The sequence below is a fragment of the Oryx dammah genome, unplaced genomic scaffold (genome assembly GCF_014754425.2).
Source record: "Oryx dammah isolate SB20612 unplaced genomic scaffold, SCBI_Odam_1.1 HiC_scaffold_14, whole genome shotgun sequence".
In the NCBI taxonomy this organism is placed as follows: Eukaryota; Metazoa; Chordata; class Mammalia; order Artiodactyla; family Bovidae; genus Oryx; species Oryx dammah.
Genome location: NW_024070198.1, coordinates 29,985,737 through 30,012,580, shown reverse-complemented (window position 1 = coordinate 30,012,580; position 26,844 = coordinate 29,985,737). Strand labels below are relative to the sequence as shown.

At 35.0% G+C, this 26,844-nt stretch overlaps 1 protein-coding gene across 1 annotated transcript in view; it reads right to left on the bottom strand.

Annotated features, from left to right (window-relative positions):
• Nucleotides 1–2,699: 2,699 nt before the first annotated feature.
• Nucleotides 2,700–26,844, bottom strand: part of SMC3 (structural maintenance of chromosomes 3) — a 38,592-nt gene continuing 14,447 nt past the window's right edge. The window contains exons 6-29 of the mRNA XM_040254416.1: nt 26,540–26,619; nt 26,196–26,274; nt 24,934–25,051; nt 23,760–23,935; nt 23,162–23,242; nt 22,772–22,936; nt 22,315–22,436; nt 21,002–21,215; nt 15,595–15,698; nt 15,317–15,416; nt 14,544–14,704; nt 14,074–14,215; nt 12,045–12,195; nt 10,124–10,276; nt 8,716–8,867; nt 7,756–7,914; nt 7,037–7,144; nt 6,418–6,526; nt 5,549–5,796; nt 5,248–5,460; nt 4,781–4,972; nt 4,450–4,627; nt 3,743–3,849; nt 2,700–3,108 (exon numbers count right to left, since the gene is read on the bottom strand). Of these exons, the coding sequence (XP_040110350.1) occupies nt 3,037–3,108; nt 3,743–3,849; nt 4,450–4,627; nt 4,781–4,972; nt 5,248–5,460; nt 5,549–5,796; nt 6,418–6,526; nt 7,037–7,144; nt 7,756–7,914; nt 8,716–8,867; nt 10,124–10,276; nt 12,045–12,195; nt 14,074–14,215; nt 14,544–14,704; nt 15,317–15,416; nt 15,595–15,698; nt 21,002–21,215; nt 22,315–22,436; nt 22,772–22,936; nt 23,162–23,242; nt 23,760–23,935; nt 24,934–25,051; nt 26,196–26,274; nt 26,540–26,619 (3,384 nt within the window). The 3' untranslated portion in view covers nt 2,700–3,036. The remainder of the gene's footprint in view (nt 3,109–3,742; nt 3,850–4,449; nt 4,628–4,780; nt 4,973–5,247; nt 5,461–5,548; nt 5,797–6,417; nt 6,527–7,036; nt 7,145–7,755; nt 7,915–8,715; nt 8,868–10,123; nt 10,277–12,044; nt 12,196–14,073; nt 14,216–14,543; nt 14,705–15,316; nt 15,417–15,594; nt 15,699–21,001; nt 21,216–22,314; nt 22,437–22,771; nt 22,937–23,161; nt 23,243–23,759; nt 23,936–24,933; nt 25,052–26,195; nt 26,275–26,539; nt 26,620–26,844) is intronic.

Below are 26,844 nucleotides of genomic sequence, written 5' to 3'. Positions count from 1 at the left end.
CCTCTGTCCATGGAGATTTTCCAGGCAAGAATACTGGAGGGGTTGCCATTTTCTACTCCAGGGGATTTTCCTGACCTAGAGATCAAACCTGTGTCTCTTGCACACACTGTATTGTATCCCCTCAACCGCCACGAGCAAATGCACACATTTAAGTTTCAACCCTACTACCTCCAAATATCACTACTGTTTTGGATAGGACTTTTAAAGAGGTGATCAAGTTACAGTAAGGCTGGAAAGAGTGGGCCCTAGTCCAATCTGACTGGAGGCCTTAGGAGGAAATTTCCTCAAGTGGAAATCTGGACAAATGAGTTTATTTCTTTTAAATGTTATACTTCAAAAGATATCATAAGAAAGTAAAAAGACAAGAGCTAGGAGAAAATATCTACAAGTCACACACCGGACAACGGACTTTTCTATCATAATATATAAAAACTCCCACTTCTGTTATTCAGTTCAGTTCAGTCGCTCAGTCGTGTCCGACTCTTTGCAACCCCATGAATCGCAGCACGTCAGGCATCCCTGTCCATCACCAACTCCCGGAGTTCACTCAGATTCACATCCATTGAGTCAGTGATGCCATCCAGCCATCTCACCCTGTCGTCCCCTTCTCTTCCTGCCCCCAATCCCTCCCAGCATCAAAGTCTTTTCCAATGAGTCAACTCTTTGCATGAGGTGGCCAAAGTACTAGTTTCAGCATTAGCATCATTCCTTCCAAAGAAATCCCAGGGCTGATCTCCTTCAGAATGGACTGGTTGGATCTCCTTGCAGTCCAAGGGACTCTCAAGAGTCTTCTCCAACACCACAGTTCAAAAGCACCAATTCTTCAGCGCTCAGCCTTCTTCACAGTCCAACTCTCACATCCATACATGACCACAGGAAAAACCATAGCCTTGACTAGACGGACCTTAGTCGGCAAAGTAATGTCTCTGCTTTTGAATATGCTATCTAGGTTGATCATAGCTTTCCTTCCAAGGAGTAGGCATCTTTTAATTTCATGGCTGCAGTCACCATCTGCAGTGATTTTGGAGCCCAAAAAATAAAGTCTGACACTGTTTCCACTGTTTCCCCATCTATTTCCCATGAAGTGATTAGTATCCTATAATAATATAAACTATGATTCTATAATAAGAACATGAGTTAACAGAATTTAAACACGGGCAAAAGATGTGAACAGACATTTCACCAAAGATGACACATAAACGACGAGTAAGTACATAAAAAGGTGCTTAATATCATTAGTCATCAGGAAAATGCAAATTAAAACCACAATGAGATACCACTTCACATAAGAACGGCTATAACAAAAAGAGAGATGAAGTGTTGGTGAGGATATGGAAAAATCAGAACCCTCACAAATTACTGGTAGAAATATAAAATGGTACAGTTCCTTTGGAAAAGTCTGGCAATTCCTCAAAATATTAAACATACCACATGACCCAACAATTCCAATCCTAGGTAAATACCCAAGAAAAACGAAAACACACAAAAACTTTTTCATAGATGTTCACAGAGGCATTATGTATAATAGCCAAAAGGTAGAAACAACCCAAATGTCCAACTAATGAATGAATGATTAAACAACACAGTACACAGTTGACCTTTGAACAACATAAAGGTTAGGGGTGCTGATTTCCCCTTAGAGCTGAAAATTCAAGTAATGCTATTTCTGCCTCAAAAACAAAGGAAATGATCCATAAAATGAAAATACAGGTAACTATATTGAAAAAAAAATCCAAGTATAAACGGACCTGACCAGTTCAAACAAATGTTCTTTATGAGTCAAACTGTATGATCATATGATGGGATATTATTCAGCAATAAAATGGAATCAAATACTGGTATGTGCTACACTATAAATGAACCTTGAAAACGTGCTAAATAAAGGAAGCTAGTCACAAAAGGTCCTATATTGTATAATTCTGTTTACATGAAATGTCCAGAATAGGCAAATCCATAAAATAAATTTGTGGTTGCCAGGGGAATAATAAGAGGAAAGGGAGATGTAGAATGACTGCTGATTGGTACAGTGTTACTTTTGGGGCAACTGAAATGCTCTAAAATTTGATTATATAGATGGTTGCACAACTCTGTGAATAAACTAAAAAGCACTGAATTGTGCTATACTATTTTGAAGGGTGAATGTTACGGTGTGTGAATTACCTCAATAAGCAATTTAAAAACACAATAAACAACAAAGCTCTCCTTTGGAAAAAGACCAATGTTCCAATAACAAGGTTTTCCAAACTATTAACTTATCTGGAGGAACAACTTTTACAGCTCAATTTCTTGGATACTCTTCCTAACTTCTATTAAACACACTGCCATTTTAAATTAAAAATACTTTCTAAAGGACAGTTACAATGAGTTATAGCAGGGTTTCTAATCCTCACTGAGGGTCAGGATCACCTTATGGAACTTTAGCATTAACAATGACCAAGACTCTACTCCTTAGAGATTTGAATTCAAATGGTCTAGGGAAAGACTCAAGCGGTGTTACATTTTTAAAAGCTCCCTCCCATGGATTTAAACAAGCAGCCAGGATTGGGAATCATATTGCAATTCAACAGAATATTAAACCATATTTTAAAAATCTTCTTTTAGGTGAAGGCAGACCTTTTCTTAAGCAAAATAAAAAGCAGATATTTAAGAAAAATTTGTTTCCGATCATACAACTATAAATAAAAAGCCACATAAAACAGTTAGTCATAAAACCAATTATTTAATTGAAGCTATAAAAGAGGCAATACACTTGATAAAATAATTAGGAAACAATATTTAGCACATTTTAAAAGATTTAAAATAGGAGAACACTTTACAAAAAGTTGTGTGGGAAATAAAATTCTTAAACTATGAATAGAAATGTAACATTACAGAGTATGTTATAAAATACAATGACAGAAATATAAAAGGACTATGTATACTCTAAGCTGAAAACTATTAATAATGACCAGATACTGAGGTTTAAATTTACAGTTCCTGGGTAAAAGGATCACATTATTTTACACATCTTCCAGACCAACGGGCAGTATTTCCCAACTAACCGTGAGTGGTGTCGTCTTCCACGAAGTCTTTGGCCATCTCTGCTGTGATCACATCAATGTGACTGACCTGAAGGATAAGCATTAAAAACAGCATCTGTTAGACGGTAAAGAAACTTATCAGTGTTCCCACTGGATAAGGTAGTATTTTAAAAATACAGCCAATTACCTATATAAATTTCATATTTCAAGTCAACTGACTCTAAAACACTGATTGATAAAACCCTTACTTTAATGCTGTTTGTTCAACACAGGAGTTTAAAATATATTCTGCATTTTAATGCTCTGAAGATACAGATAAGTACTCATGTCTAAATATCTGAACCACATTTTTGTTCAGTTTTTATTACTTTGCTATTTCAAAGAATTTTAAGGCTGAAAACACCTGGAAGAGCCATGTGGTCTAACCAAATATAAATCAATGTATGTAAATGTTAAAGACTGTGCATTAAATAAGCACTAAATAGACTAGAGAGGAAGATAATGTCTCTTAATGCCAATGAAAATAAAACTATGCAATGAATGCCAAAAAAAACCCTGATAAGCTTCATAAACATTTTAAGTTTTTTTCACAAAGATATCATCATCCAATAAGCAACAAGTTTCTGAATTTTTTCTCATGACTTAAGTAACAACAAAAGAATTGAACAGATACAATGGATTAAATACTATATGAACTTAAACTTCATGTAAAAAAGTTTTACCTTATTTCTGAACTTCACACCATAGAATTTGTCAGCTGACTCAAGCAGTTCAGGCCTAAAAGTAGTTGTAATGAATTGAGCATGTACAGCAAGCTCCATAATCATATCTGTAAAAAGTAATTTAATAAAACCATTTTCTCAGTAGAACTAAAAATTTAAAAAGCAACGATCTTTAATCCTACCTAAAATTTAAAACTGCCTGTTTGCATACATCTACAGAAAGCATCAATTTGTTTCTTAAGCTAGGCATGAATCTTTAACACCGATATCTTAGTTACAGAATATAAAAGCAGCATTTCTAACACAGGATTAGAAATAGTATCAGAGCAATGTAAATTTTTCTCATCCAGAGCAACCTTTTCCTGCTACCCACTCCCCCAACATCTTTGGAACTTACTAAAGATCAGGTATAGATTATTTAAAAACAGAATCAAATCTGTTTATGAAAAACAAGTTTTAAAAGGAGAGACGTTTGTATAGAAGCTTAACTGGGGTTGGATTTTCCACTGTTTCATGTTTCTGATAGAACTAAACTTTGTAGTCTAATATTAAATTTTAAAAACTTTGTTAAAAGAGAAATTATTTTGTTTATTGAATAATACCCTGTCTAGTCTCCCCAGATACCTCAGGCAGCCAAGAAATATATGATAAAAGAGGCAAGCTATCATTTCTAGTGAGCTACTATGAAGCTATGAAACCAGCTGTACCTGACACAGCCTTTCTGTGCTGAGCATCCAGAGCCTGGTCAATCTCATCAAACAAGTAAAAAGGAGCAGGGTCACATTTCTGAATGGCAAAAATCAGAGCAAGAGCTACCAAGGATTTCTGTCCACCCGAAAGCTGTTGCATTTCTCTCATTTCACCTTGTTTTCCTGTAAATGACACCTAAGAAAATATTTAATTAGAGTTAATATTTCAAAAGGGTAAAATCTCCATCATCTCTTAACATTAAATTGCATACAGTGTACCAATTTAAGATTTGCAAAATATTCCACTATGATAATGCTCTCAGGAAAATTGAATATAAAGTTATTTTACCCTAATTCCAACTCCAGTGAACTGGTCAACTGATGGAACACTGCTTTGTGATCCAGAGCCCCTCTCACTTTCACCACTCCCTTCTCCTTCATCCTGAGACTGACTGCCTTCCACATCTCCTTTCTTCATTACCAAAGTAGCTTTGCCACCGGGGACCAACTTCTGGAATACTTCACTGAAGTTTTTGGATACCTTAAAATGAATAATATATAAATAGGTGTCAAATGGAATATGTACTTTTTAAAACAAAGACAAAAATTATTTAAAAGCAATAAAAAATTTTATTTTTTAATCTTAAGAACAAGAATAACAGATTGGATCCTTGTAAGAGTTGTGTATATACTGGATGTCTTTAAGTATCAGAACAATTATCAGTGGAAAAAAAGCTTTAAAATCTTTACAAATTGAATGATAAACTAAGTATCTGAAGATTTTAGCTTGTGTATTAACTACAAACAGAAACATACCTGTTTGAAAGTTAACTGAATAGCTTCGTATTTTCGAAGTTCAAGTACGTTCATCAGTTCCATGATTGATTTGTACCCCCTGTCTAACTCTTCTTGTCGCTTTATTAACTTTTCTTTCTGCTCCGAGAAATTTACAAACTGATCTAAAGCTTTTTTGTTAACATGGCTGTACTTCTTCAATTCTGTGTTGCACTGTTCAAGTTTTCGAAACAACTATAAAAAGAAAAAAAAAAACATATAAATAAACTCACATGTAGGAAAATTGTAATGAGATTTCATATTTAAAACAAACTAGATTTACCTGTTTGAGGCTCAGTGTTTGGTATTTTTCAAATGCTTCCTGAGGAAGTGATCCAAGTTCTCGGATTTTCTTCATACACTCTTCTTTCTTCTTCAGCAGCATGCCTTGTCGATTTGTCATCTTTTCTAGTTCTTTAGTATCATGATTTATAGCATCCATGTGTTCTTTTTCCATATTTTTCCAGCGTTCCATACTCTTCTGCAGCTCCTTAATTCCAGCTTCTGTTTTATCGATGGAATTGTCCAAATCTAAAATGGGGGGAAAACCAAATTAGGCCATAACACTTATTGTATTTTGGCTGAGCCATGCGGCTTGCAGGATCTTAGTTCCCCGACCAGAGATTGAACCTAGATCCTTGGCAAGAAAGCAGGGAGTCCTAACCACTGGATCGCCAGGGAATTCCCCATAACACCTATTTTAAGGTGTTATCTGACCAAAGATTTTAATGGTCAAATCTATAAAATAGGTTTAAATTTTCCTGTGAAAATTTATGAAAGAATTCAGAATACAATTGGGAGTGTACACAAGCCATTCATATATAAAGTTTTTATTATTCAATGTTTATAAAAACCTAAAATAATTTTCTTCTCAGCAATTAAGTGTCAACAAACTTGACTCAGCTATTCCATGCTTTTGTCAAGAAACTAATAATGTATGGTCTCTTAAAAACTGCCACCAACATTTCAATAAAATGAAGGTGACTATAATCAACACCCTAAACTCTGTTCACTAGAAACTGTTTACAACAAAAACTTCTGGTACATGCTTTTGCCTATTTGGGTATTTCATTTTGTAATACATGGTCTTATAAAACAAATAAGCTAAATTTAACTAGATATCAAAAACATTTTTACAAAATAAAAATTCACCTTCTGATCTTGCCATGGTATCTTTCACCCTTTTATTGATGGCTTCAAGTTCTGAGGTTGTAGCAGTGAGAACAGTACCCCCTTCTGTCTCTCTCAGTTCATTTAGTTCCTATAACACAAAAGGAACACAGGAGCATTAAGCCATAAAAATATAAACTTTGTTAGTTTCAAAATGTTATGACTGCCAATGTTTATATAGCTGTTGATATGTTTGAAAAAACACGTAAGGAGACCAAAAAACATACTTCAAATAGTTGTAAATACTTAAGGTATCCATTAAGCAGGAAAAAAATGATTAATGACTAAAAAATTTCTTAGCATCTGACCACTACTGAGAAAATATTTGTAACTAATATTTACTGAGTACCTAGAATGTGCCAGATCATCACACAAAACATACTGCTATGCTTCTTTTACACAAGAGGAAACTGGAGCTTAGCAATATCAAATGACTTGACCAACACAGCACACTAGGTGGCAGTGTGAGATCTCCAAGCCAGGGCAGGTAGTCAGACTGCTAGTCTTTCTGTCCCCAGAGTCCATACTCTAAATCAGAGCCTCTCACATAAGCATGTTCAAAAGGTTATGCTCATCAAGAAACCACCCAAAGAGAATGTACCTGTTCTACTTGGTCCAAGCGTTTTCTCAAATTCTCATTGAGGTAAGTCTCTACTCGAGTAATAATACCTTCTAATTTAATTCTTTCATTCAGTAGTTGTCTGTTTTCCTAGAAGAAAAAAGAAAAACAAATTGTCTGTCTACATAGGCATGCACATTTCACATACAGGAATGCTGTTAATCTGTTGTTGTCTCCATTACTTGTGTTCAGATGAGCTGAAACAAGAGTTTTATACCTTTCCAAAAAGACCTTTATTTTTTTCATCTACTCTCTTATCTATCCAGAAGGCTATTTTTGTGCCTGGTTCTTTTTACAAGGCATACTACCAAAAATATTTTTCTTTTCCTGCTTTTCATTTTCTGAATTTAGTGTTAATTATTTATATCTATATTTAAGAATCAAATGTTATTAAAATGTTTAATCAAAACTATTTTTAAATATGTAAAGGTGGTCAGATCAATAAATATAGCAAAGCTAACAAGCTCGATTTTACTAATGACAAACAGGCATTAAATAAGATGAAAAAAATGAAGATTTCTTATACAATCCTATCATAAGGTTTAGAAAAACTTACTAAAATCTCATTTACTTTAATGGATACTGGAAGTCTCAATCTTATATTTTCTCAATATCTCTTTCACACTCTTTTACTAGCAAGAAAGACACTTTTCACAACAGTTGATTACCAACACATTTTTTTTTCTGTCAACTGTACTTGCCTGCTGAAGTTGACGAATTTCATCATTCAGTGCATCTACTCTCTTCTGATCTTCAAGACTAAGTTGAGAAAGCAAATCAGTTCCCAGTTCTGCTTTCAGTGATTCTCTGGTGGACTCCATAGCATGCAAACTTGCCTCCAAACTTTGTAAGCTACGTTGCTATATGACAGATTTTCCATTTATTAGTAGCGGTATTAGTCAGTGTATCACTTACAGTAGTGAAAAACTGAAGACCATCTATATTTGATATTAAAGTGAGCTTAAATAATATTATCTCAATTAAATATTAAATGCCCATTACATTTGATAATTAGAACTATGCAGCAACAAGAAAAATGTTATGATGCAACATTATGCAGGATGTGTGGAATAAATACACCATATTCCACGGTCAAACTATATAAAAACCATTATGCATAGTCATAAGAACAGAAAGAAGTTGCTAGAATGTTAGGGTGGTCTAAGTGTGGGTATATACACTACATCTTTAACTTTGTTGTTTTAATATAATTGATGTACAAAATTAGTTGTTTTTGTCAAAACTGCTCATGTTTATGAGACCAATGGATATTATCATTTGTAATAGCAGTAACAGCTCACTTTCTAACTCATTTTAATATAATTTGGACAAAATGCAGTCAAATAAATCCATAAATAGCATTTATAGACACAAATGGTATTTGTGTCTGACTGACTGACTGACTGACTATCGGACAATACTTTTATGCCATGGCTCAAAATGCCTACTTGCTTAATGAAGTTGGAAAATATGAATTTGGCCTACAAAAGTAGACTCTTGAGTACTCATGAGTAAAGGTGTGATAAAGATACATGCAGATACCCAAAGTATGGACCTAAATGAAAATGGAACATAACGTATATGTTATATAACCTACACAATATATAGTCTACCCCAAATCTATGTAACTAAATATATTTTTTAAAAGCGTATTTACGAACCTTGGGCATAAAGGTTTTCTCTGACTGCTGCCTCTTCTCTTTTAACATCTTCATTTCTGATAATATGCTATCTCGAGATGCCTTAAATTTCCTTTGCTGAGTCTCTATTTGCTGCATTTGGTTCATCAGCTGATCAATTTCATTATTAATCCATATACAAGGCTAAGGAAAATTCACTTCAGTGTCTATTAACTTGTATCCCCTTCCTTTTCTTTATCCCTAGATTAAGCTATTTCCACAAATTTAAGTACCATAACAACACAGAATTAAATACTATGTCAAGACTGTTCAGTCATAAAAGAAGCTTTAAACATTTCAACACTTCTCTCTCAAAATAATATACAATTTTACCAACTGCTATACAAAAAATAAACAAAACCATGGGAAAGTCCTAAAGGAAGCTAAATGATACACATTTTAAAATTTATATATTTTTCATTCAGCGAGTATTTACTATATAAGCCATATGCTTTAAGTACTTTATTAAAGTACTATATAAGAGAGTTAGATGTGAAGAGGAGTATTTATGTATTCTCCCAGGCTCTGTGCTCAAACCTCGCCAAATTTGGGCAGATCTCAAAGTATGCAAAGTCAAAGCTAAGACACTTATTTACCTTCTTCTCTGTGCTCTTGCTTCCAACTGATGACAAAGAAGCTATAAACTCACAATTTTAAAATGCCAGTCTCAGTAAAAATATCCTAATGAAGCAGTAAAAATAATTATTTTCACTGCTTGAGTACCTGTATTGAATATTGTGTGACATAATGCAAGGTATGTACACAAAGCACTTTTGCCTTATACCATGGTTATTTTAAGAAAATGGACATGCACAACTGTTTTAGTTGTGAGCCCAACTAGTCACTTTTCACAGAAAACCATTTTTATTTGAAAGAATGGAAAGAACCATGGTTACTAAGACTTGCATTTTGATGGACATTTCCTCCACTAATACTAAATCTGAAACTCAAGATAATAACCCCTAATAGACATTTTTCAATCCTTATGTATTTAACTTCTGTGTAATATGTGGCATTCCTGATACTGCCCACTCTTCTTCCATTGAAACCCTATCCTGGTTTTCTTCCTATAATTGTCTGACAAATCCTCCTCAGCTCCCTTTACAATCTTAAATTTCTGTGTTCCTCAGGTTTTTTTCTCTCAGAAATACACTCATTGCCATTAACTACATAACAGTTTAAGCAAAGGATATTACAATGGTTTTTAGTTTTTCTCCCTGTTTTTTGAAGTTAAACGGACATACTACACAAGCTTAAATAAAAGTCAAAATAAAACACATGGGATATTTCCCCCCACTGTATATGTGAAAATACATCTAACACTCAAAAGATTCTATATTCCAAGCAAAACACAGTTCTTTCTCTACAGCAACACAAGACAAAAAGATATTTTCAATATTTCTGCGCAGATTTTCATTGAGCTTTGCTTCAAGCTCACCAAGTTCTTCTTCCGCTTTTCTAACATCTTTTTGTAATTCAAGTCTAGACTTCCTTGTATCATAATAGCCTCCAGTCAAAGCACCTCGATGACTAACTTGGTCACCTATTAATAAAACATAAGGAAATTAGTAATTCTGTATAACAACTTCTTTATTCAACAATAAATTGATTAATAATCAAACGACTAGATTAATCTAAAGGTTTTACCTATTTAATAAGAACTTAAAAGTTAAGAGTTTAAGCCACCCTGGAAAAAACGTTTTACAATATTAACACTTGCACTTAAAAAATATAAGTGTTAACATAAGTGCAAGTGTTAATAAAATATAAGGTAAACCTGAACATTTGCCAGAAAGGAAAGAAGTGTTAAAGACTAACAGGAACATCTCAACAAGACACAGAACCTAGCTTGAAATTCCCAATGGCCATAACTGGAAATATGAAAATCAAAAATAATAATGGCAATTTGGTAACACATTGAATAATTTAAAAAATCCATGAATCACAGCAATACATAAAAAGGAAAAAAGGAGGGGGCTTTTCTTTACAGAAAAGTGACAGCTAATAAATATAGAAGCAATCACAGAATTTTAGAATGATCATTTTGAAACCTTCAATGTATTAACCAAGTCAGGCAAGGGTCACCAAAGGATGCTAAGCCCTTGGCAAAAAAACTTTTGGGGGAACCTGATATTCACGTGTCCTTAAAGGATAATCCCACATATCATTTATTACTTACAAAGGGGAAAAGGTACCTTTACAACCAAGATCTGCTAGAGATCAAACCTGGTATCACTAACAGTGGGACACGCAGTAAGAAGTACACATCACTCATGCCAAGAATGCCTAACCTAACCTAATAAAGAGGAAGCAGTAAGACAAATCCACAACACAAAAGATTTTTGAGAGGGCAGACAGAAGCAGCAAGAAGAACCACAGTCCCACAGTGGCTAAAATGAAAACTACATCACAGAAAGTTAACCAGGATGAGAAAAGCAGAGGGTTTTTGTCCCAGATGAAGGGGCAAGATAAAATCCCAGAAAAACAACCAAATGAATTGGAGAGAGGCAATCTTCCAGAAGAAGAACTCAGAACGATAGTCAAGATGATCCAGAATCTCAGAAACAGAACAAAGATTGAGAAGATGCAGAAATGTTTATCAGAGACCTAGAAGAACTAAAGAACAAACGAGATGAACAATACACTAGGAGGAGTCAATAGCAGAATAACTGATGCAGAAGAATGGATAAGTGACCCAGAGGACAGGATGTTGGAAATCACTGCTGCAAACAGAATAGAAAGAAAAATGAAAAAAAAACAGAACGCAAGAATTTCTTTAAAAAAGTAAATTTCTGGGGGTGGGAGGAAAACAGGAGAACTGTGCTATACTGAAACTGTTTATGCTTCCCTGTAAACATATAGGGGGAAAAAAAAACAGAAAATGAGGACAAGGGAACCTATATACCAGAGGTTCTTAACCTTCACTCAAAATAAAATTCAGGAGGTCTACTGCTAAATCTCATTTTTAATATCTTAAAGAATACATTACTATGTCAAAAAAATACTGTGATAATCATGCCAATTGGTTTCTTTGGTGATCTGAAGTATTTTAATACATTAAAAAAATTTTTGAGAAAAGGTGCCAGAGGCTTCACCAAACCAAGTCTATGGTATCAAAAAGGTTAAGAAATTCTACTATGCATTAAATGATTATACTTATGAGACATCAATTAAACATAAAGTGTTGACCTTGTTTAAATTCTGACTTGAATAAACCAACAGGATTTAAAAATGGGAAGTAACTAGACATAAATTTTCAAACACTTTTAAAGGAATTTATTTGTTCAAAGCTAGTAATTGCTATTACGAACCTTCCAAGGTAATGCAGTCCATAGTGAAAGCACGGGCCAACTGGGTTGAAACTTCCATACTACGACAAATAAGTGTTTTTCCAAATACATGTTTGAAAGCTTTGTCAAATCTGGGATTGTACCTCAATTTACTTATCATAGGAATAGCATCCTAAAAACGAGTATGTTGTTAGCAAGCAAAGAAATCACAATTAATTCAAATGTGTTATCAGAATTGTAAATTACATTTTTCTGAAATACAAATAAACAAAATGCCTTTACATTTCAAAACTGGTTTTTATACTGAACAAGTGAGAAAAATCATTCTACTGAAATATCCTGGAAATTGTACTCATGTAAGTCATCCAGGTTTTCAATAGTACAGAGGTTTTCAAAGTACAGGGATAAAGAGCTCAGTGGCTATGGAGCCAGACTGCTCATGTTCAAATCTCAGTTCTGCTTCTCAGATGTGTGCTCTGGACAAGTTGCTTAACTTCTGTACTCATCTATAGAACTATAATAACGACAGTAGCTTCCTCACAGAGTTGTTAAGAGTAGGCGAGTTATAAATGTGAAACATTTAGGGTAGCATCTGTCACACAGAAGGGACAAATATAAACTAGTAGTATATTCTCAAAATATTTTCATCTAATAATCTACACACATATAACCTTAGATACTCAGAAAAATATTTTTTCAGATAAAATTTATTTTCCCTTTTCTCTCAACTAGCAGAACTGAATTTTTACATTAGGAAATACATCCTACATATAGAAAAGAGCAATAAATACGCTGCTGCTGCCGCCAAGTCGCTTCAGTCGTGGCCGACTCTGTGTGACCCCAAAGACGGCAGCCCACTAGGCTCCCCCGTCCCTGGGATTCTCCAGGCAAGAACTGGAGTGGGTTGCCTTTTCCTTCTCTAATGAATGAAAGTGAAAAGTCAAAGTGAAGTCACTCAGTCGTGTGCAACTCCTAGCGACCCCATGGACTGCAGCCTACCAGGCTCCTCTGTCCATGGGATTTTCCAGGCAAGAGTACTAGAGTGGGTTGCCACTGCCTTCTCCGAATAAATACGTTAAGCTTAAATTAATAATTACCAAGCAAACACTAATATAACCACCATGTAGGACAAGAAACAAAACACTACTATAAAACCCAGAAGTCATGAGTGTAGCCCTCTTCTAATCACAGTGGTTACCTCCAATGGTTACCTGCTGGTGATGACCACTCTTATAATTTTGTGGTAATCACTTCCTTGCATTTGTAGTTCTATCATCTAAGATTACTTCTGTTCAGGTATTGTAAAGGGAACAACACTATATGCATTCTTTCGTGACTTGCTTCACTCACATATCACATTTAGGACTCAATTTCTCCTCCTCAAAACTTCAAAGATAGTTTGTAGATTTAAAAGAAAAAGCTAGATCACTAAAATAGCTCATAAGATTCTCACTGTTCCTCTTCAACTGTAGCTCATTCTCCCAGGGTTTTAGCTTTCACCTTAAATAACAGTGAAATAACTGCTACTACCATCAACATTCTGAAGCCAAACACCTCAAAGCAATTACATTTTTATCAAGGATGATGTCTAGGTAATATTCTCAATCTGTTAAAAAGCATACCAGCTAATAACAAGAGCAACGTTATGCTTTCAGAGCCTATCATCTTGCTAGATATTTTAAATCTAATTTATGAGCTGTTTAAAAAAAAGAATATTCAGAAATCTTATTTACTTTAAATGATACTTCCTCAGGGAATTCTTCTCCAATTATTAAATCTTAATTTTGTCTCCCTGAGTTACACTCTCAGAACATCCTGTACTGATGTATTTTAACACTTTGCACGTTTTGCAACGGCCTATGTCATGGCTGTGACCTCTGTCTTCCTTCCTTTCCTCATCTAGCATTAACTATCCTCTACTGTAAGAAAGGAATGTTTACTTCACAGACCACGTGAACCATAGTGTATAGTGCTTGATGTGCACTAACATGTGCTAAACCAGGAAAAACACTTATTGAAAGACAGACTTTAACAACACACATCAACTCACATTGGTTTCAGGATAGGCAGTATCCCTTACATCTAACTTGTTAAGAGGCAGGAAAGTAACCTCTCCAGGAAGATTCATTTTATTAAACTCCATCAAAATCTTCGTGCTGACCTCATCTGAATCAACAATGTGATAAAATAACCTACATGTAAAGAGAATGAGATAGGTCCAAAGTGCTTTAAACATTTAAGCAAACAAGTTACTTTTTTCTATGCAATCCAATTTGTATGGGGAGAGCTACTCAGAAAATCCCAATGGACGGAGAGAAAGTACAAAAAGGAGAAATTTTAGTTTCTACAACTAGGAACAAACACTGAGCATCAATGTATTTAATTGGAATATTAAACAAAAGAGGACTGGAATATTAAATAAGAGGATATATTTAAACTACAAAAGGGTGTTTCTTAGGTTATTCTTAGTTCCTCTTTTCTTTAAAAACTCAAAACATCAAGCAAAAAAACAAATCTCACCTGTTTCCAGCAGTGACTTCCACACATGTGTAGAAAGCAGGCTCACATTCAAAGTTATTCATCACAATACCATGATAGCCATTTTGAACATGCTGGTTTATTCCTTTTCGACGGAAGTGGTCTAGCACTTTATTTATGCTATCTATTCCATTTAAAATGGCCTATTCAGAAACAAAAAATTGTAAAATATTGCTAATGGCACTCATGCTGATATAAAATGCCCCCATTACTCTATACATTAAAAAAAATACCAAATTGGGAGATTGGGACTGACATATACACAACTACATATAAAATAGACAACTAATTAAGAACCTACTGTACAGCACAAGGAACTCTACTCAATACTCAGTAATGCCCTATTTGAAAAAAGAATCTAAAAAAAGAGTGGATATACTTATAGGTATAGCTGATTCACTTTGCTGAACACCTAATACAACTCTGTAAATCAACTATATTCCAATAAAAATTTAAAAAAATAAAAAACATACCACAGATTAAATACCCTCTCCAACAATAGGTCAACTCCCTTGAAATATGCCAACTATGTGCAACACCTTGTATTATGGATTCTGTTCCATGAGATTAGCATTAAAAATGGACCCTTCATCTAGAAATCAGAAGTTCTATTTTTAATAGCATGGGTGCTTAAACGATATCCAGTATTTCATATTTATAAGACAAGTTAATTTGCATTCTCTTGAAAGCTAATAAATTCTTATGCAGTAATAACTGACTCAATGCAAACTGAGGTAATGAAAGAACCTACCCACCTTTCCTGTTGCAGCTCTAAGAAGTTGCTGTTTCTTTTCAAGATCTTCTCTTTTAGCAGCAAGTGCCTGCTGTTCTGCATTCTCTTCTCTCCACAAGTAACTAATCAATAAAAAATAGACTATCTTCAATTTTAAAATTAAGACAATAGGCTAACAGTATACAATTTTGAGGGAAGACAAATTAAACTTCTAGAGTTAATTTATAATTTAAAGACCATTTAACAGCCAGTAACTAGCATTACTCAACAATATTAAGGCATACTTTAGTCTATACTAACTTTCTTTCACTTTGTAATTCATCTTTCTTATTTTTTACTTCATAGTATTTTCTGTCCAGTTCTTCAACTCGGGCTTTGACTTCATTAAGATCCTGATCCAGTTTCTATGGAAATAAAAATAATTCAAATTTAAAATCTAATTTCATACAAACTAATCCCTAGTAACAGAAAGCAGTTCGGTTGTTACCAGAGGATGGAAGAGGCCAGGAAAGGAGAGAGGGAGGAATTACCAAGGGATATGGGAAACATTTTGGGGTGATCAATAGGCTTGTTATCTTAATTGTGGTGATGGTTTAACAAGCACATACATGTATCAAAACAATTAATTTGTTCATTAGTGACCTTACTACTTCTATAATATATACTCTAGAATTTTAGAAGAAAAAAATTTATTAATAAATTCTCAAAACAATGCAGTGCATACTTTTCACATGGCCCCTCTACACACACACACATACTAGAACACAAGAGATTTAGGAACATACTAAGAAGCAAAAGGCTCTTTTGCCCAATGTAATTAGCACTGTAAAATCATCTCTATCCAACATAAAGAGTTCACCCTCACAAGTGGTCATTTTGATACACTTAAATGTGACTGAAATATTGGAAAATAATTTCAAACTTGAAGAAGAATGAATAAAACATCTCACTGCAAAGTCCTGTTTTAGCACCAAGCTTTTTCAAAAAGGGCATCTGTTGAGGTTGATATTTCCATGAACTCAAGATAAAAATGCCTTTTGTTTCAAGGCAGGACTGTAGCTATCTAAACTGAAACTATACTAACAAACTCCCAAATAACTGACTACCTCAGTCAATCTGTTTTCCATTCCTGACCAAAGTCCAAAGCACACTGGCCAGTAGTCTATTACTCCTGGTCACTTGTCCTACTAGCTGAGCTGTTTATGGTTACAGAATCAGTTGTTTGCTCCCTGTTATGTTTTTGTTTTTAGGTGACTGATTACATTAAACATTAGATAAACGGATGATATGAGTACTAGGAAAAGTTGTTCTTTTAAAAAACTGATTTAGTTCTGAACACACTCAAAAACGAGTCACTGAAAATTGAATTAAATGGGCAAAAACCTCTAATATATAATACATAAGTGCATATGGTAAGGAAAAGGCAATGGCAATCTACTCTAGTACTCTTGCCTGGAAAATCCCATGGACAGAGGAGCTTGGTAGGCTGCAGTCCATGGGGTCGCTAAGAGTCGGACACGACTGAGTGACTTCACTTTCACTTTTCACTTTCATTCATTGGAGAAGGAAATGGCAACCCACTCCAGTATTCTTGCCTGGAGAATCCCAGGGACAGAGGAGCCTAGTGGGCTGCCGTCTCTGGGGTCGCACAGAGTCGGACACGACTGAAGCGACTTGGCAGTAGCAGCAGCAGCATATAGTAACAGATAATATGTACTTTTTAATGGGCTTCCTAGGTAGCTCAGTAGAAATGGAGTAGCCATTATAGTCAACAAGAGAGTCCGAACAGCAGTACTTGGATGCAATCTCAAAAACAGAATGATCTCTGTTCTTCCAAGGCGGTCCATTCAGTATCACGGTAATCCAAGTCTATGGCCCAACCAGTAACGCTGAAAAAGCTGAAACTGAAGCTGAATGTTTCTATGAAGACCTACAAGACATTCTAGAACTAACACCCCAAAAAGATGTCCTTTTCATTACTGGGGACTAGAATGTAAAAGTAGGAAGTCAAGAAATACCTGGAATAACAGGCAAATTTGGCCTTGGAGTACAGAATGAAGCAGGGCAGAGGCTAATAGAGTTTTGTCAAGAGAACGCACTGGTCATAGCAAACATCCTCTTGCAACAATACAAGAGAAGACTCTACACATGGACATCACCAGATGGTCAATACAGAAATCAGGTTACATTCTTTGCAGCCAAAGATGGAGAAGCTCTATACAGTCAGCAAAAACAAGATCAGGAGCTGTGGCCAGATCAGGAACTCTTTATTGCCAAATTCAGACTTAAATTGAAGAAAGTAGGGAAAACCACTAGACCATTCAGGTCTAACCTAAATCAAATCCCTTATGATTATACACTTGAAGTGACAAATAGATTCAAGGGATTAGATCTGATAGAGTGCCTTAAGAACTATGGATGGAGGTTCATGACACTATACAGGAGGCAGGGATCAAGACCATTCCCCCAAAAAAAGAAATGAAAACAGGCAAAATGGCTGTCTGAGGAGGCCTTACAAATAGCTGTGAAAAGAAGAGAAGTGAAAGGCAAAGGAGAAAAGCAAAGATACACCCATTTGAAGGCAGAGTTCCAAAGACGACCAAGGAGAGAGGAGAGCCATCCTCAGTGATCAATGCAAAGAAACAGAGGAAAACAACAGAATGGGAAAGACTGGAGATCTCTTCAAGAAAATTAGAGATTCCAAGGGAACTTTTCATGCAAGGTGGGCACAATAAAGGACAGAAATGGTATGGACCTAACAGAAGTAGAAGATATTAAGATGAGGTGGCAAGAACACACAGAACTATACAATAAAGATCTTTACAACCCAGATAATCAGGATGGTGTGATCACTCACCTAGAACCAGACATCCTGGAGTGCGAACTCAAGTGGGTCTTAGGAAGCATCACTATGAACAAAGCTAGTGGAGGTGATGGAATTCCAGTTGAGCTATTTCAAATCCTAAAAGATGATGCTGTGAAAGTGCTGCGCTGGATATGCCAGCAAGTTTGGAAAACAGCAGTGGCCACAGGACTGGAAAAGGTCAGTTTTCATTCCAATCCCAAAGAAAGGCAATGCCAAAGAAAGCTCAAACTACCAAACAATTGCACTCATCTCACATGCTGGCAAAGTAATGCTCAAAATTCTCCAAGCGAGGCTTCAACAGTAAGTGAACCATGAACTTCCAGATGTTCAAGCTGGAATTAGAAAAGGCAGAGGAACCAGAGATCAAATTGCCAACTTCCACTGGATCACTGAAAAAGCAAGAGAGTTCCAGAAAAACATATATTTCCGCTTTATTGACTATGCCAAAGCCTTTGACTGTGTGGATCACAACAAACTGGAAAATTCTTAGAGAGATAGGAATACCAGACCACCTGACCTGCCTCCTAAGAAATCTGTACACAGGTCAAGAAGCAACAGTTAGAACTGGACATGGAACAGACTGGTTCCAAATTGGGAAATGAGTATGTCAAGGCTGTATACTGTCACCCTGCTTATTTAACTTATATACAGAGTACATCATGAGAAATGTTGGACTGGATGAAGCACAAGCTGGAATCAAGATTGCCAGGAGAAATATCAATCACCTCAGATATGCAGATGACACCACCCTTATGGCAGAAAGTGAAGAGGAACTAAAGAGCCTCTTGATGAAAGTGAAAGAGGAGAGTGAAAAAGTTGGCTTAAAACTCAACATTCAGAAGACTAAGATCGTGGCATCTGGTCTCATCACTTCATGGCAGGTGGGGAAACAGTGGCTGACTTTATTTTGGGGGGCTCCAAAATCACTGCAGATGGTGACTGCAGCCATAAATTAAAAGATACTTGCTCCTTGAAAGAAAAGTTATGACCAATCTAGACAGCATATTAAAAAGCAGAGACATTACCTTGCTAACAAAGGTCCGTCTAGTCAAAGCTATGGTTTTTCCAGTAGTCATGTATGAATGTGAGAGTTGGACTATAAGGAAAGCTAAGTGCTGAAGAATTGATGCTTTTGAACTGTGGTGTTGGAGAAGACTCTTCAGAGTCCCTTGGACAGCTAGGAGATCCAACCAGTCCATCCTAAAGGAAATCAGTCCTGAGTATTCATTGGAAGGACTGATGCTGAAGCTGAAACTCCAACACTTTGGCCACCTGATGCGTAGAACTGACTCATTTGAAAAGACCCTGATGCTGGGAACTATTAAAGGTGGGAGGAGAAGGGGACAACAGAAGATGAGATGGTTGGATGGCATCACCGACTCAATGGACATGAGTTTGAGGAGTTGGTAATGGACAGGGAGGCCTGGCATGCTGCACTCCATGGGGTCACAAAGAGTTGGACATGACTGAGCGACTGAACTGAACTGAAATGGTGGCTCAGTGGTAAAGAATCTGAATATTAAGGCAGGAGACATGGGTTCGATCCCTGGGTGGGGAAGATCCCCTGGAGGAGGAAATGGCAACTGACTCCAGCATTCTTGCTGAAAAATCCCATGAACAGAGGAGTCTGGTGGGCCACAGTCCATGGGGTCGCAGGGTTGGACACGATAGAGCACACATGCACACATAACAGGAATTCAAAACATCAGGTCACAAAGCCAAGGAAAGACCCCTTATATTGAATCCTGAATTGTTTTCACCCAACTTTAAGGAAACTGTATTTACACATGCAGCTCATAACACCAAAGTCCCCTCGGAATGCCAATCACTACTCATATTCATAAGAAATATCTTGGGTTCTACATCAAGATTGGTATACACTCTAGTGAAGAATGTTGATAAAGAAGGCTATTCAGGTGTGGGGGGTAGGAAGTATATGGGAAATCTCTATACCTTCCTCTCAATTTTGCTGTGAACCCAAAGATGCTCTTTAAAAAATGTCTAAAAATAAAGACTGGTACATAAGCATACATTTATCTTTAAATATTTACATATAAATACATGTAAATATTATACATGAAATGCATGTAACTATACATATTTAAGATTTTATGTTTTCAGTGACTTTTCTGATAAACCGACCATACCAACAGTAAAGACCTTGTAAGGTAAAAAGTTTCCTTCTAGGCATGTGTATATAAATAAATAAATATATTCTTACCCTACATCTGTCCTATACACTCCCTTCTCACCACTTCAATCATCTTCCGATCACCTATATATATCTGCAAGTATCACTTAAGAAAGCATTTTTCTCTCTTTCTATTTTTAAATAATTTACAATCTTTCTTATTCAAAGTAATGGTTTTATCTTCTATTTCAATTTTTAAGAAAATGCTAACTAAACATGCAGAGTGAATGTTTAATTCATTTAGAAAGTGTTATAAAATCACCAATGTGTTAACAAAATATATTCTGCAGTAAGTTATTACATTGATAGAATATTACATTATTATATAAAAATGGAAATATTTTAAATTACTATAATCATTTTAGATTTGTATGATATCACTTAAAGTTAAGTGTACAGTCCAAGCACATGTTGCTGACTCATAAAAAATATATTTTAAAATATATTTAATCTATACAACACTCACTGACATGGCAAAAAATCTTTAAAAAAAGAACCACCATATGTATAATATTAAACTGTGCTGGTCTTATCTAATTAAGTATCTGTCTTGTGTATTTTATGATAAACTATTTACAAATAAAGAAACAGATAAACCTGCATATGTTCACACTCAAAAGATTTCACAAAGCAGCTATAGAAGCTCTTACATTATACTGCTCCAGATTTTTCTCTTTATTTGCCTCAGTGTCCTCCAAATCCTTATGTATAGCAGCAATCTGTCTTTTCTTGTCATTAATAGCTTGATCTAAAGACTTGAGTTCCTTTTTAATCCACTTATCCCTTTCTTCTTTTGATGTAAACTGGCTTCCTCGACCCTGCTTTGCATAAAGGTCCGTTCTTTCCTGGGTAGCTTGGGCCAATCTACACAAGATAGAAAAGAATGGATTAAAAAGGAGAACAGGAAATAGCCAAGTTTAATTGCAATCAATACCTCAAGAGTACAGAGAGACAATAACCATTTTTGTAATTCCATACAAGAAAAGAAGGAGAATTCCCTGGTGGTCCAGTGTTTAGGACTCTGTGCTCTCACTGCCAAGGGCCTGGGTTTGACAGCCAGGGAACTGAGACCCCAGACCCCACAACCCACATGGGGAAAAAGGGGTAAAAAAAAAAAGGAATTAAGTATAAAAAGCAACTGTTATCTAATAGTGCTTCTAGGACTAGCTCTATTTAACATTAAGTTAACTTGAAAATCACTGTGAAATTCAGGTAAAACAGCCCATCCTCTAAGGATTTAAGGTCCTTCCTAGTCTGGGTTAATCACTAAACCTAGACAAATCTAGCACCCTACCTCAGGATTTTCAAAAATGCTCCAACTATATTTAATTATTTAAACATTTTCAACACCTTACAATGAAAGACATTATGAAAGTTAAAAGCCAAGAGAAAACACATACAACATACAGGACAAATATTAACCCCCAGATAACATAAAACAATACTATCAAACAGTAAGAAAAAAAAAAAATCAGGAAAAAAATGGACAAAGGATATAAACAGGAAATTCATTAAAATGAATATATGAGGCATAAAAACACGATAATGTACTAAATTGTGAAGTCGGCAAACACTGGCAAGTCCAATCTACAGACAGAAACTAAAATGTATAGATGTTAAAAGATGTCAAGTATGAAAAGAAGGTGGCAGAATGAACACACAGCAGGATCCAATTTGGGTAAACAAAGTCCAAAATTTAGCTACATTATTATGGGCAAGTTACTGAACTTCCCAGAGCCTTAAATCTGTCAAACTTATAGTGAGGATACTATGGATCACCTAGGGCTTCTAAATAGGCAATATGCATACACTAACACTGGCCCACAGTATTGGCTGTTACTTTGAAATGGGCACTGAACTTTTTGCCCTTAATTACTAACTTCCTAACCTATAATTCTTTATATAATAAGGTTCTATAGAGGAACCATGCAGAAAATTAGAATTGGTGAAAAAAGTCCCAGACCTAGCAATTCCTCGCTCTTCTTTTTCTTTTACACTGTTGAATTTAGGTTCTGTTTCTGCCAGTTCTTTCTGCTTTTCTTCTATTTTTTCAAGCAGCTTCTGCCTTTCTTTTAATAAGCGTTTCTGTAAATAAAGCAAGATAAGTAAAAATGCAATCTGTTTAAAAACTTTTCTTATTTTTAAGTCTAACATAGGATATTTTCTCATGAAAAGAATTTATGAGAAAACTGATCCTGCAACATAAAACTAATTTTTAAATGTAAGTAACTGAAAGTACTCAGTTGCAACTTGAATGCAAATTATTTTAATGTGCCAAATTTTTTACAAAAATTCAAGCATGCACCCGTCACAGAAAGGACTGTCCTTCAAGCATGCACCCCTGTCACAGAAAGGACTGTCCTCTGCAGTTCCCACTCACCTGAACATTTATGTCTTTCATTTTCAGCATTTTAACTTACCCTCTGTTCACTATTGCCTGCCAATTCATCTTGTAAATCCTTGGCTTTAAGCTCCAATTTAGTTCTCTGCTTAATTTGTTCCTGTCTTTCAGCACTGAGCTGTTCCTTTTCTTCTTTCATAGCTGAAATTTTTGTTTTCAGTTCTCTAACTTGGCGCTCAATATCCTATTCAAAAAGTATCAAATAGAAACAAGTTAGACAACTAGAAATACAAAGGCAAAATCAGGACACCATTGGTTTGTCTCTTCTTTTTCTCTTATTTAAACTTTCAGTACTACTCTCTTTCCAATACTCAATCCCAGTGACACCACTACTTGAAGTCACCATTCCATAATTCTGGCACAGAAAGGTTAACTTACAAGTTAACCTAAGTCTAGTTTATAACCTTACCTCCATCTTATCTCTTGCATCCTGCTGAGCATCTCTTAATTGTCTGGATTTTTCTCCACTTGTCTCTCGCTTAGCAGAAAGCTAGAAAAAAAACCAAGCTATGATTTCTAACCCATTTTGGATTTGTTCAATATTTTATAACATCTAGTAAAAATCTTTAAGTATCTGCTAAAACAAGCATTCACTTAAAAAAAATTTTCCCCCAAAATAACTGTATTGGGTTTAAACAGAAAATGCCTATAGTTTTCAGTATTACCTAAAACAAGTTTTTGTACAAAATGTTAGCAATACTAATTACAAAATACACCTTAAAAAGCTAAGAAAGAAATTCGTGAAACCCTAAAAGTTGTTTTCTTCTTATCCTGGTCTGCCTGACACCACCACCTAATTATATTTCAGATGCAACTACAGCAAGGACCACATGAGTCATTTTCCTTGGAGTAAACTCAGAGAGTAAATTTGCTGAGTAATGAATTCACTAAGAAGTTTTAAAATTTTGAGGTCTGTATTTAAAAATCATTGAAAAGTATAAATATAGTATGAGTTTAATATATTCATAAAAATAAAATTAAACAAGTGGCAAAGGTAAGCATTTTACCTCATCAAGTTTAGCACGAGTCTCGTTAAGTTCCTGATTGTAAATGGTATATTCCAGGGCTCGTCTCATCTTATCCCACTTTTGATACTGAGCTAGTTCTTCCTTTTCTTCCTCTAAGGTATGTAATCTCTCTTCAATGTATTTTAACAACTCATTGATTTTTTCCCGTTTTCCCTCTTAAAAAAAATGGTAGAAGGATGAAGGAGTTGAATAAAATTTTTACGCAGTATCAATTCTCAAATATACTGTGTGAAACTTAATCTTAAGCACTTTAGCATTACTTCTTTGACATTAGGTGGTAACCAAATCTAAGATACTAAAATGGCAATTAAAATGCTTTATTATGGAAAGTATGAGAGAATAAACTTATACATGATGACACTGATTTCTTATATTACACATGTTACAGGCCTTTGTTTAAGCTTCCTTTAAAAGTTAATGAGCCTCCCTATGACATTAGGGGAAAAAAACACAAAACCCTACTTAATATCACTGGTGTCACTGATTCTCAATTCTCATAACAGCATTATCTACATAGCTGCCACATACTGAATACTTACTATATTCCAATCATGGTGCGACTTTGCTCCTCTATTCGCCACTACAAACTATAAAAAAGGACTTCACAGATGGGAAAGCTTTGGACCAGAGAGGTCAAGTCTAAAGTCTGAATATCAGGCAACTATTATTTAGACTTTGAATGTAAGGGTCTCTGACTTTAAGCCATGAAAGGGCACAGCACTTGAAAGGCAAAGCTGAGTTTCCATAATGAATGTACTAAGGAAGAGTCCAAGTTCAAAGTTTAAGTTTTACATTTACTTGCTTCTGAATAAACTAAAACCTAATGCCAACTGATATTTCAGCATTTTTTTTTCCTGAGGAATACATCCAAATGTGTCATCCTCACTAACAATAAGAAAGACTTTAAAGGCACAAAGCAGCTGACCTAGAATGGTACTATTATCTCACAGTAACAATTCTTTATCCAAAGAGACAAATTGTTAGAATTCTCAAACCTTAAACTGCCTAACACTAATTTTCTTTCCAATCAGTCTACAGGCAAATTATTATACAATATACTCCTGAGAATAGACAACTTCTCTCAAGTATCATAACACAATGAAAAAGCAATACACAGAATAGAAGAAATAAGGCAGAATAACATTTATTTTACCTGTTTCCTTCATTAAAGATATGCTTTCTTCTTTTCGTTCATCATACACTCTAGTACCAGCTACTTCTCTTAATAGTTTTAGTCTCTGAGAATCCGGTGCTGTTGCCATCTGGTTAATCTAAAAATTTTAGAAAAATAATTATTTACAGAGCTAGATTGCTCTTTAAGAACTCTACCTTGAAAGGTATTCACATACCAAGTTTTAAGTATCAGTTCACAATAGGAGAATAGCAATGAACAGAAAAGATCTTACCCTCAAGAAACCTACATTCTAGTGGGAAAAAAAACAGGAAGCATACATACCATTACACTATAAGTGCCATGAGGAAAAACAAAGCAAAATAAGAAACTATAGCATAAAGAGTCAGGGTGACGGCAGTACTCTTATAAAAGACGCAGACAACATAGATGGTTTCTATGAAATGACCTATGAGCAGAAATTGAAATAATACAAAGGGACCTATGCTGCATGCACGCAGGAAGTCTCAGGTAATTGCTTTCAAATCAGCCTCCTTTTAAAGAAATTTTTCATAAAGACAGTCTTTTCAAAAATCTTGCTCTTGAAAATGAAACACATATTCTTCCTAATCCCTTTTTCTGAATGCTAACTTTCCAACACATAGCTAAAAACGCCTCCAACATGAAATAAGAAGTGGACATTTTAAAAGGATTCTCCCCTAGTCCAAAACAGCACAACAGGTAACTATTAGGACACTGCAGGGTATGTTCTCAGAAAAATAAATTATTTTAGATATATATAGTTAAAATATATGAGGAAATAGTAGAACAATCAGCTAAAGTATATAACTCCTAAAAACTGTAAAAAATATGTTCGATTGAGGGAAAATAACATGTAGCATTATGGCAGATTTCTGGTAATGTAAGCTTTCTAGTGTGTTATACTAACAGAGAGAGTATTAATTTCAGAAAGTAACTTTTTTCAAATGTAATTTTTATAAAGTTTCTACAATATTCTTAACTTCTACAAACCAAAAATATCTGCAGATCACTAAGAAAACATGATCCGCTTAAATAATTCTGCTGAAATACTTTTATCCCACTATGCAATGGATCTGTTTTGCACTTTATGGCCACAAAAAAGGTATTATTAATACAAACTCCAGTGCAAAATAAATCAGTGGAAACAGAAGATAGTAAGGTCCATTTTCACCCGAATTTAACCACTAGAATGAAATCAAATTCATCATTCAATGAATATAATCAGAAAACAAATTCCATTTAAAAAGATACACATTTTTTACCTTTCCTTGTTTAACAATATAATAAGGATTGCTTCGAGAAAAACCAGCACTTTCAAGGAGATTCATCACATCATTTTTCCTGTTGATAAACAATTAAAAATTTTTTCAAATATATAACAATCTAACAATAAGCAAAGAATACACTAACCCTTGAGTTAGGGAGCATGAAGAACTACAGAACAGTCATTAAATATCATTTATATCAGCCTCAGGGAATCTTCTGATTCTTATGCTTGAACTTTAAATAATGATTTGCTGAACACGAGACAAAAGTACCTCATATATGAGCTAAGTAAAATACTTTTACTCTTTTGTATAAAAATTATAAGCATAAAAATGCTTACGTGACCATTTTCTTATCTAAAAAATACTGATCCTTTTTGGCACCGATAACTCTCCGAAGTGAAACTTCCTCTTTGTCGATCTAAGAAAAAAACATAAATGCTCAAACACAAATCTAACAGTAAATGTTTTGGAAACATTTCAGTTAATAGGGTCATTTTAGTGTCCATCACCATAGCAGTTATTTTGAAACTTCAATTATCTCACTAAAGATATGCGGCTGCTGCTGCTGCTGCTAAGTCGCTTCAGTCGTGTCCGACTCTGTGAGACGCCATCGAAAGCAGCCCACCAGGTTCCCCCATCCCTG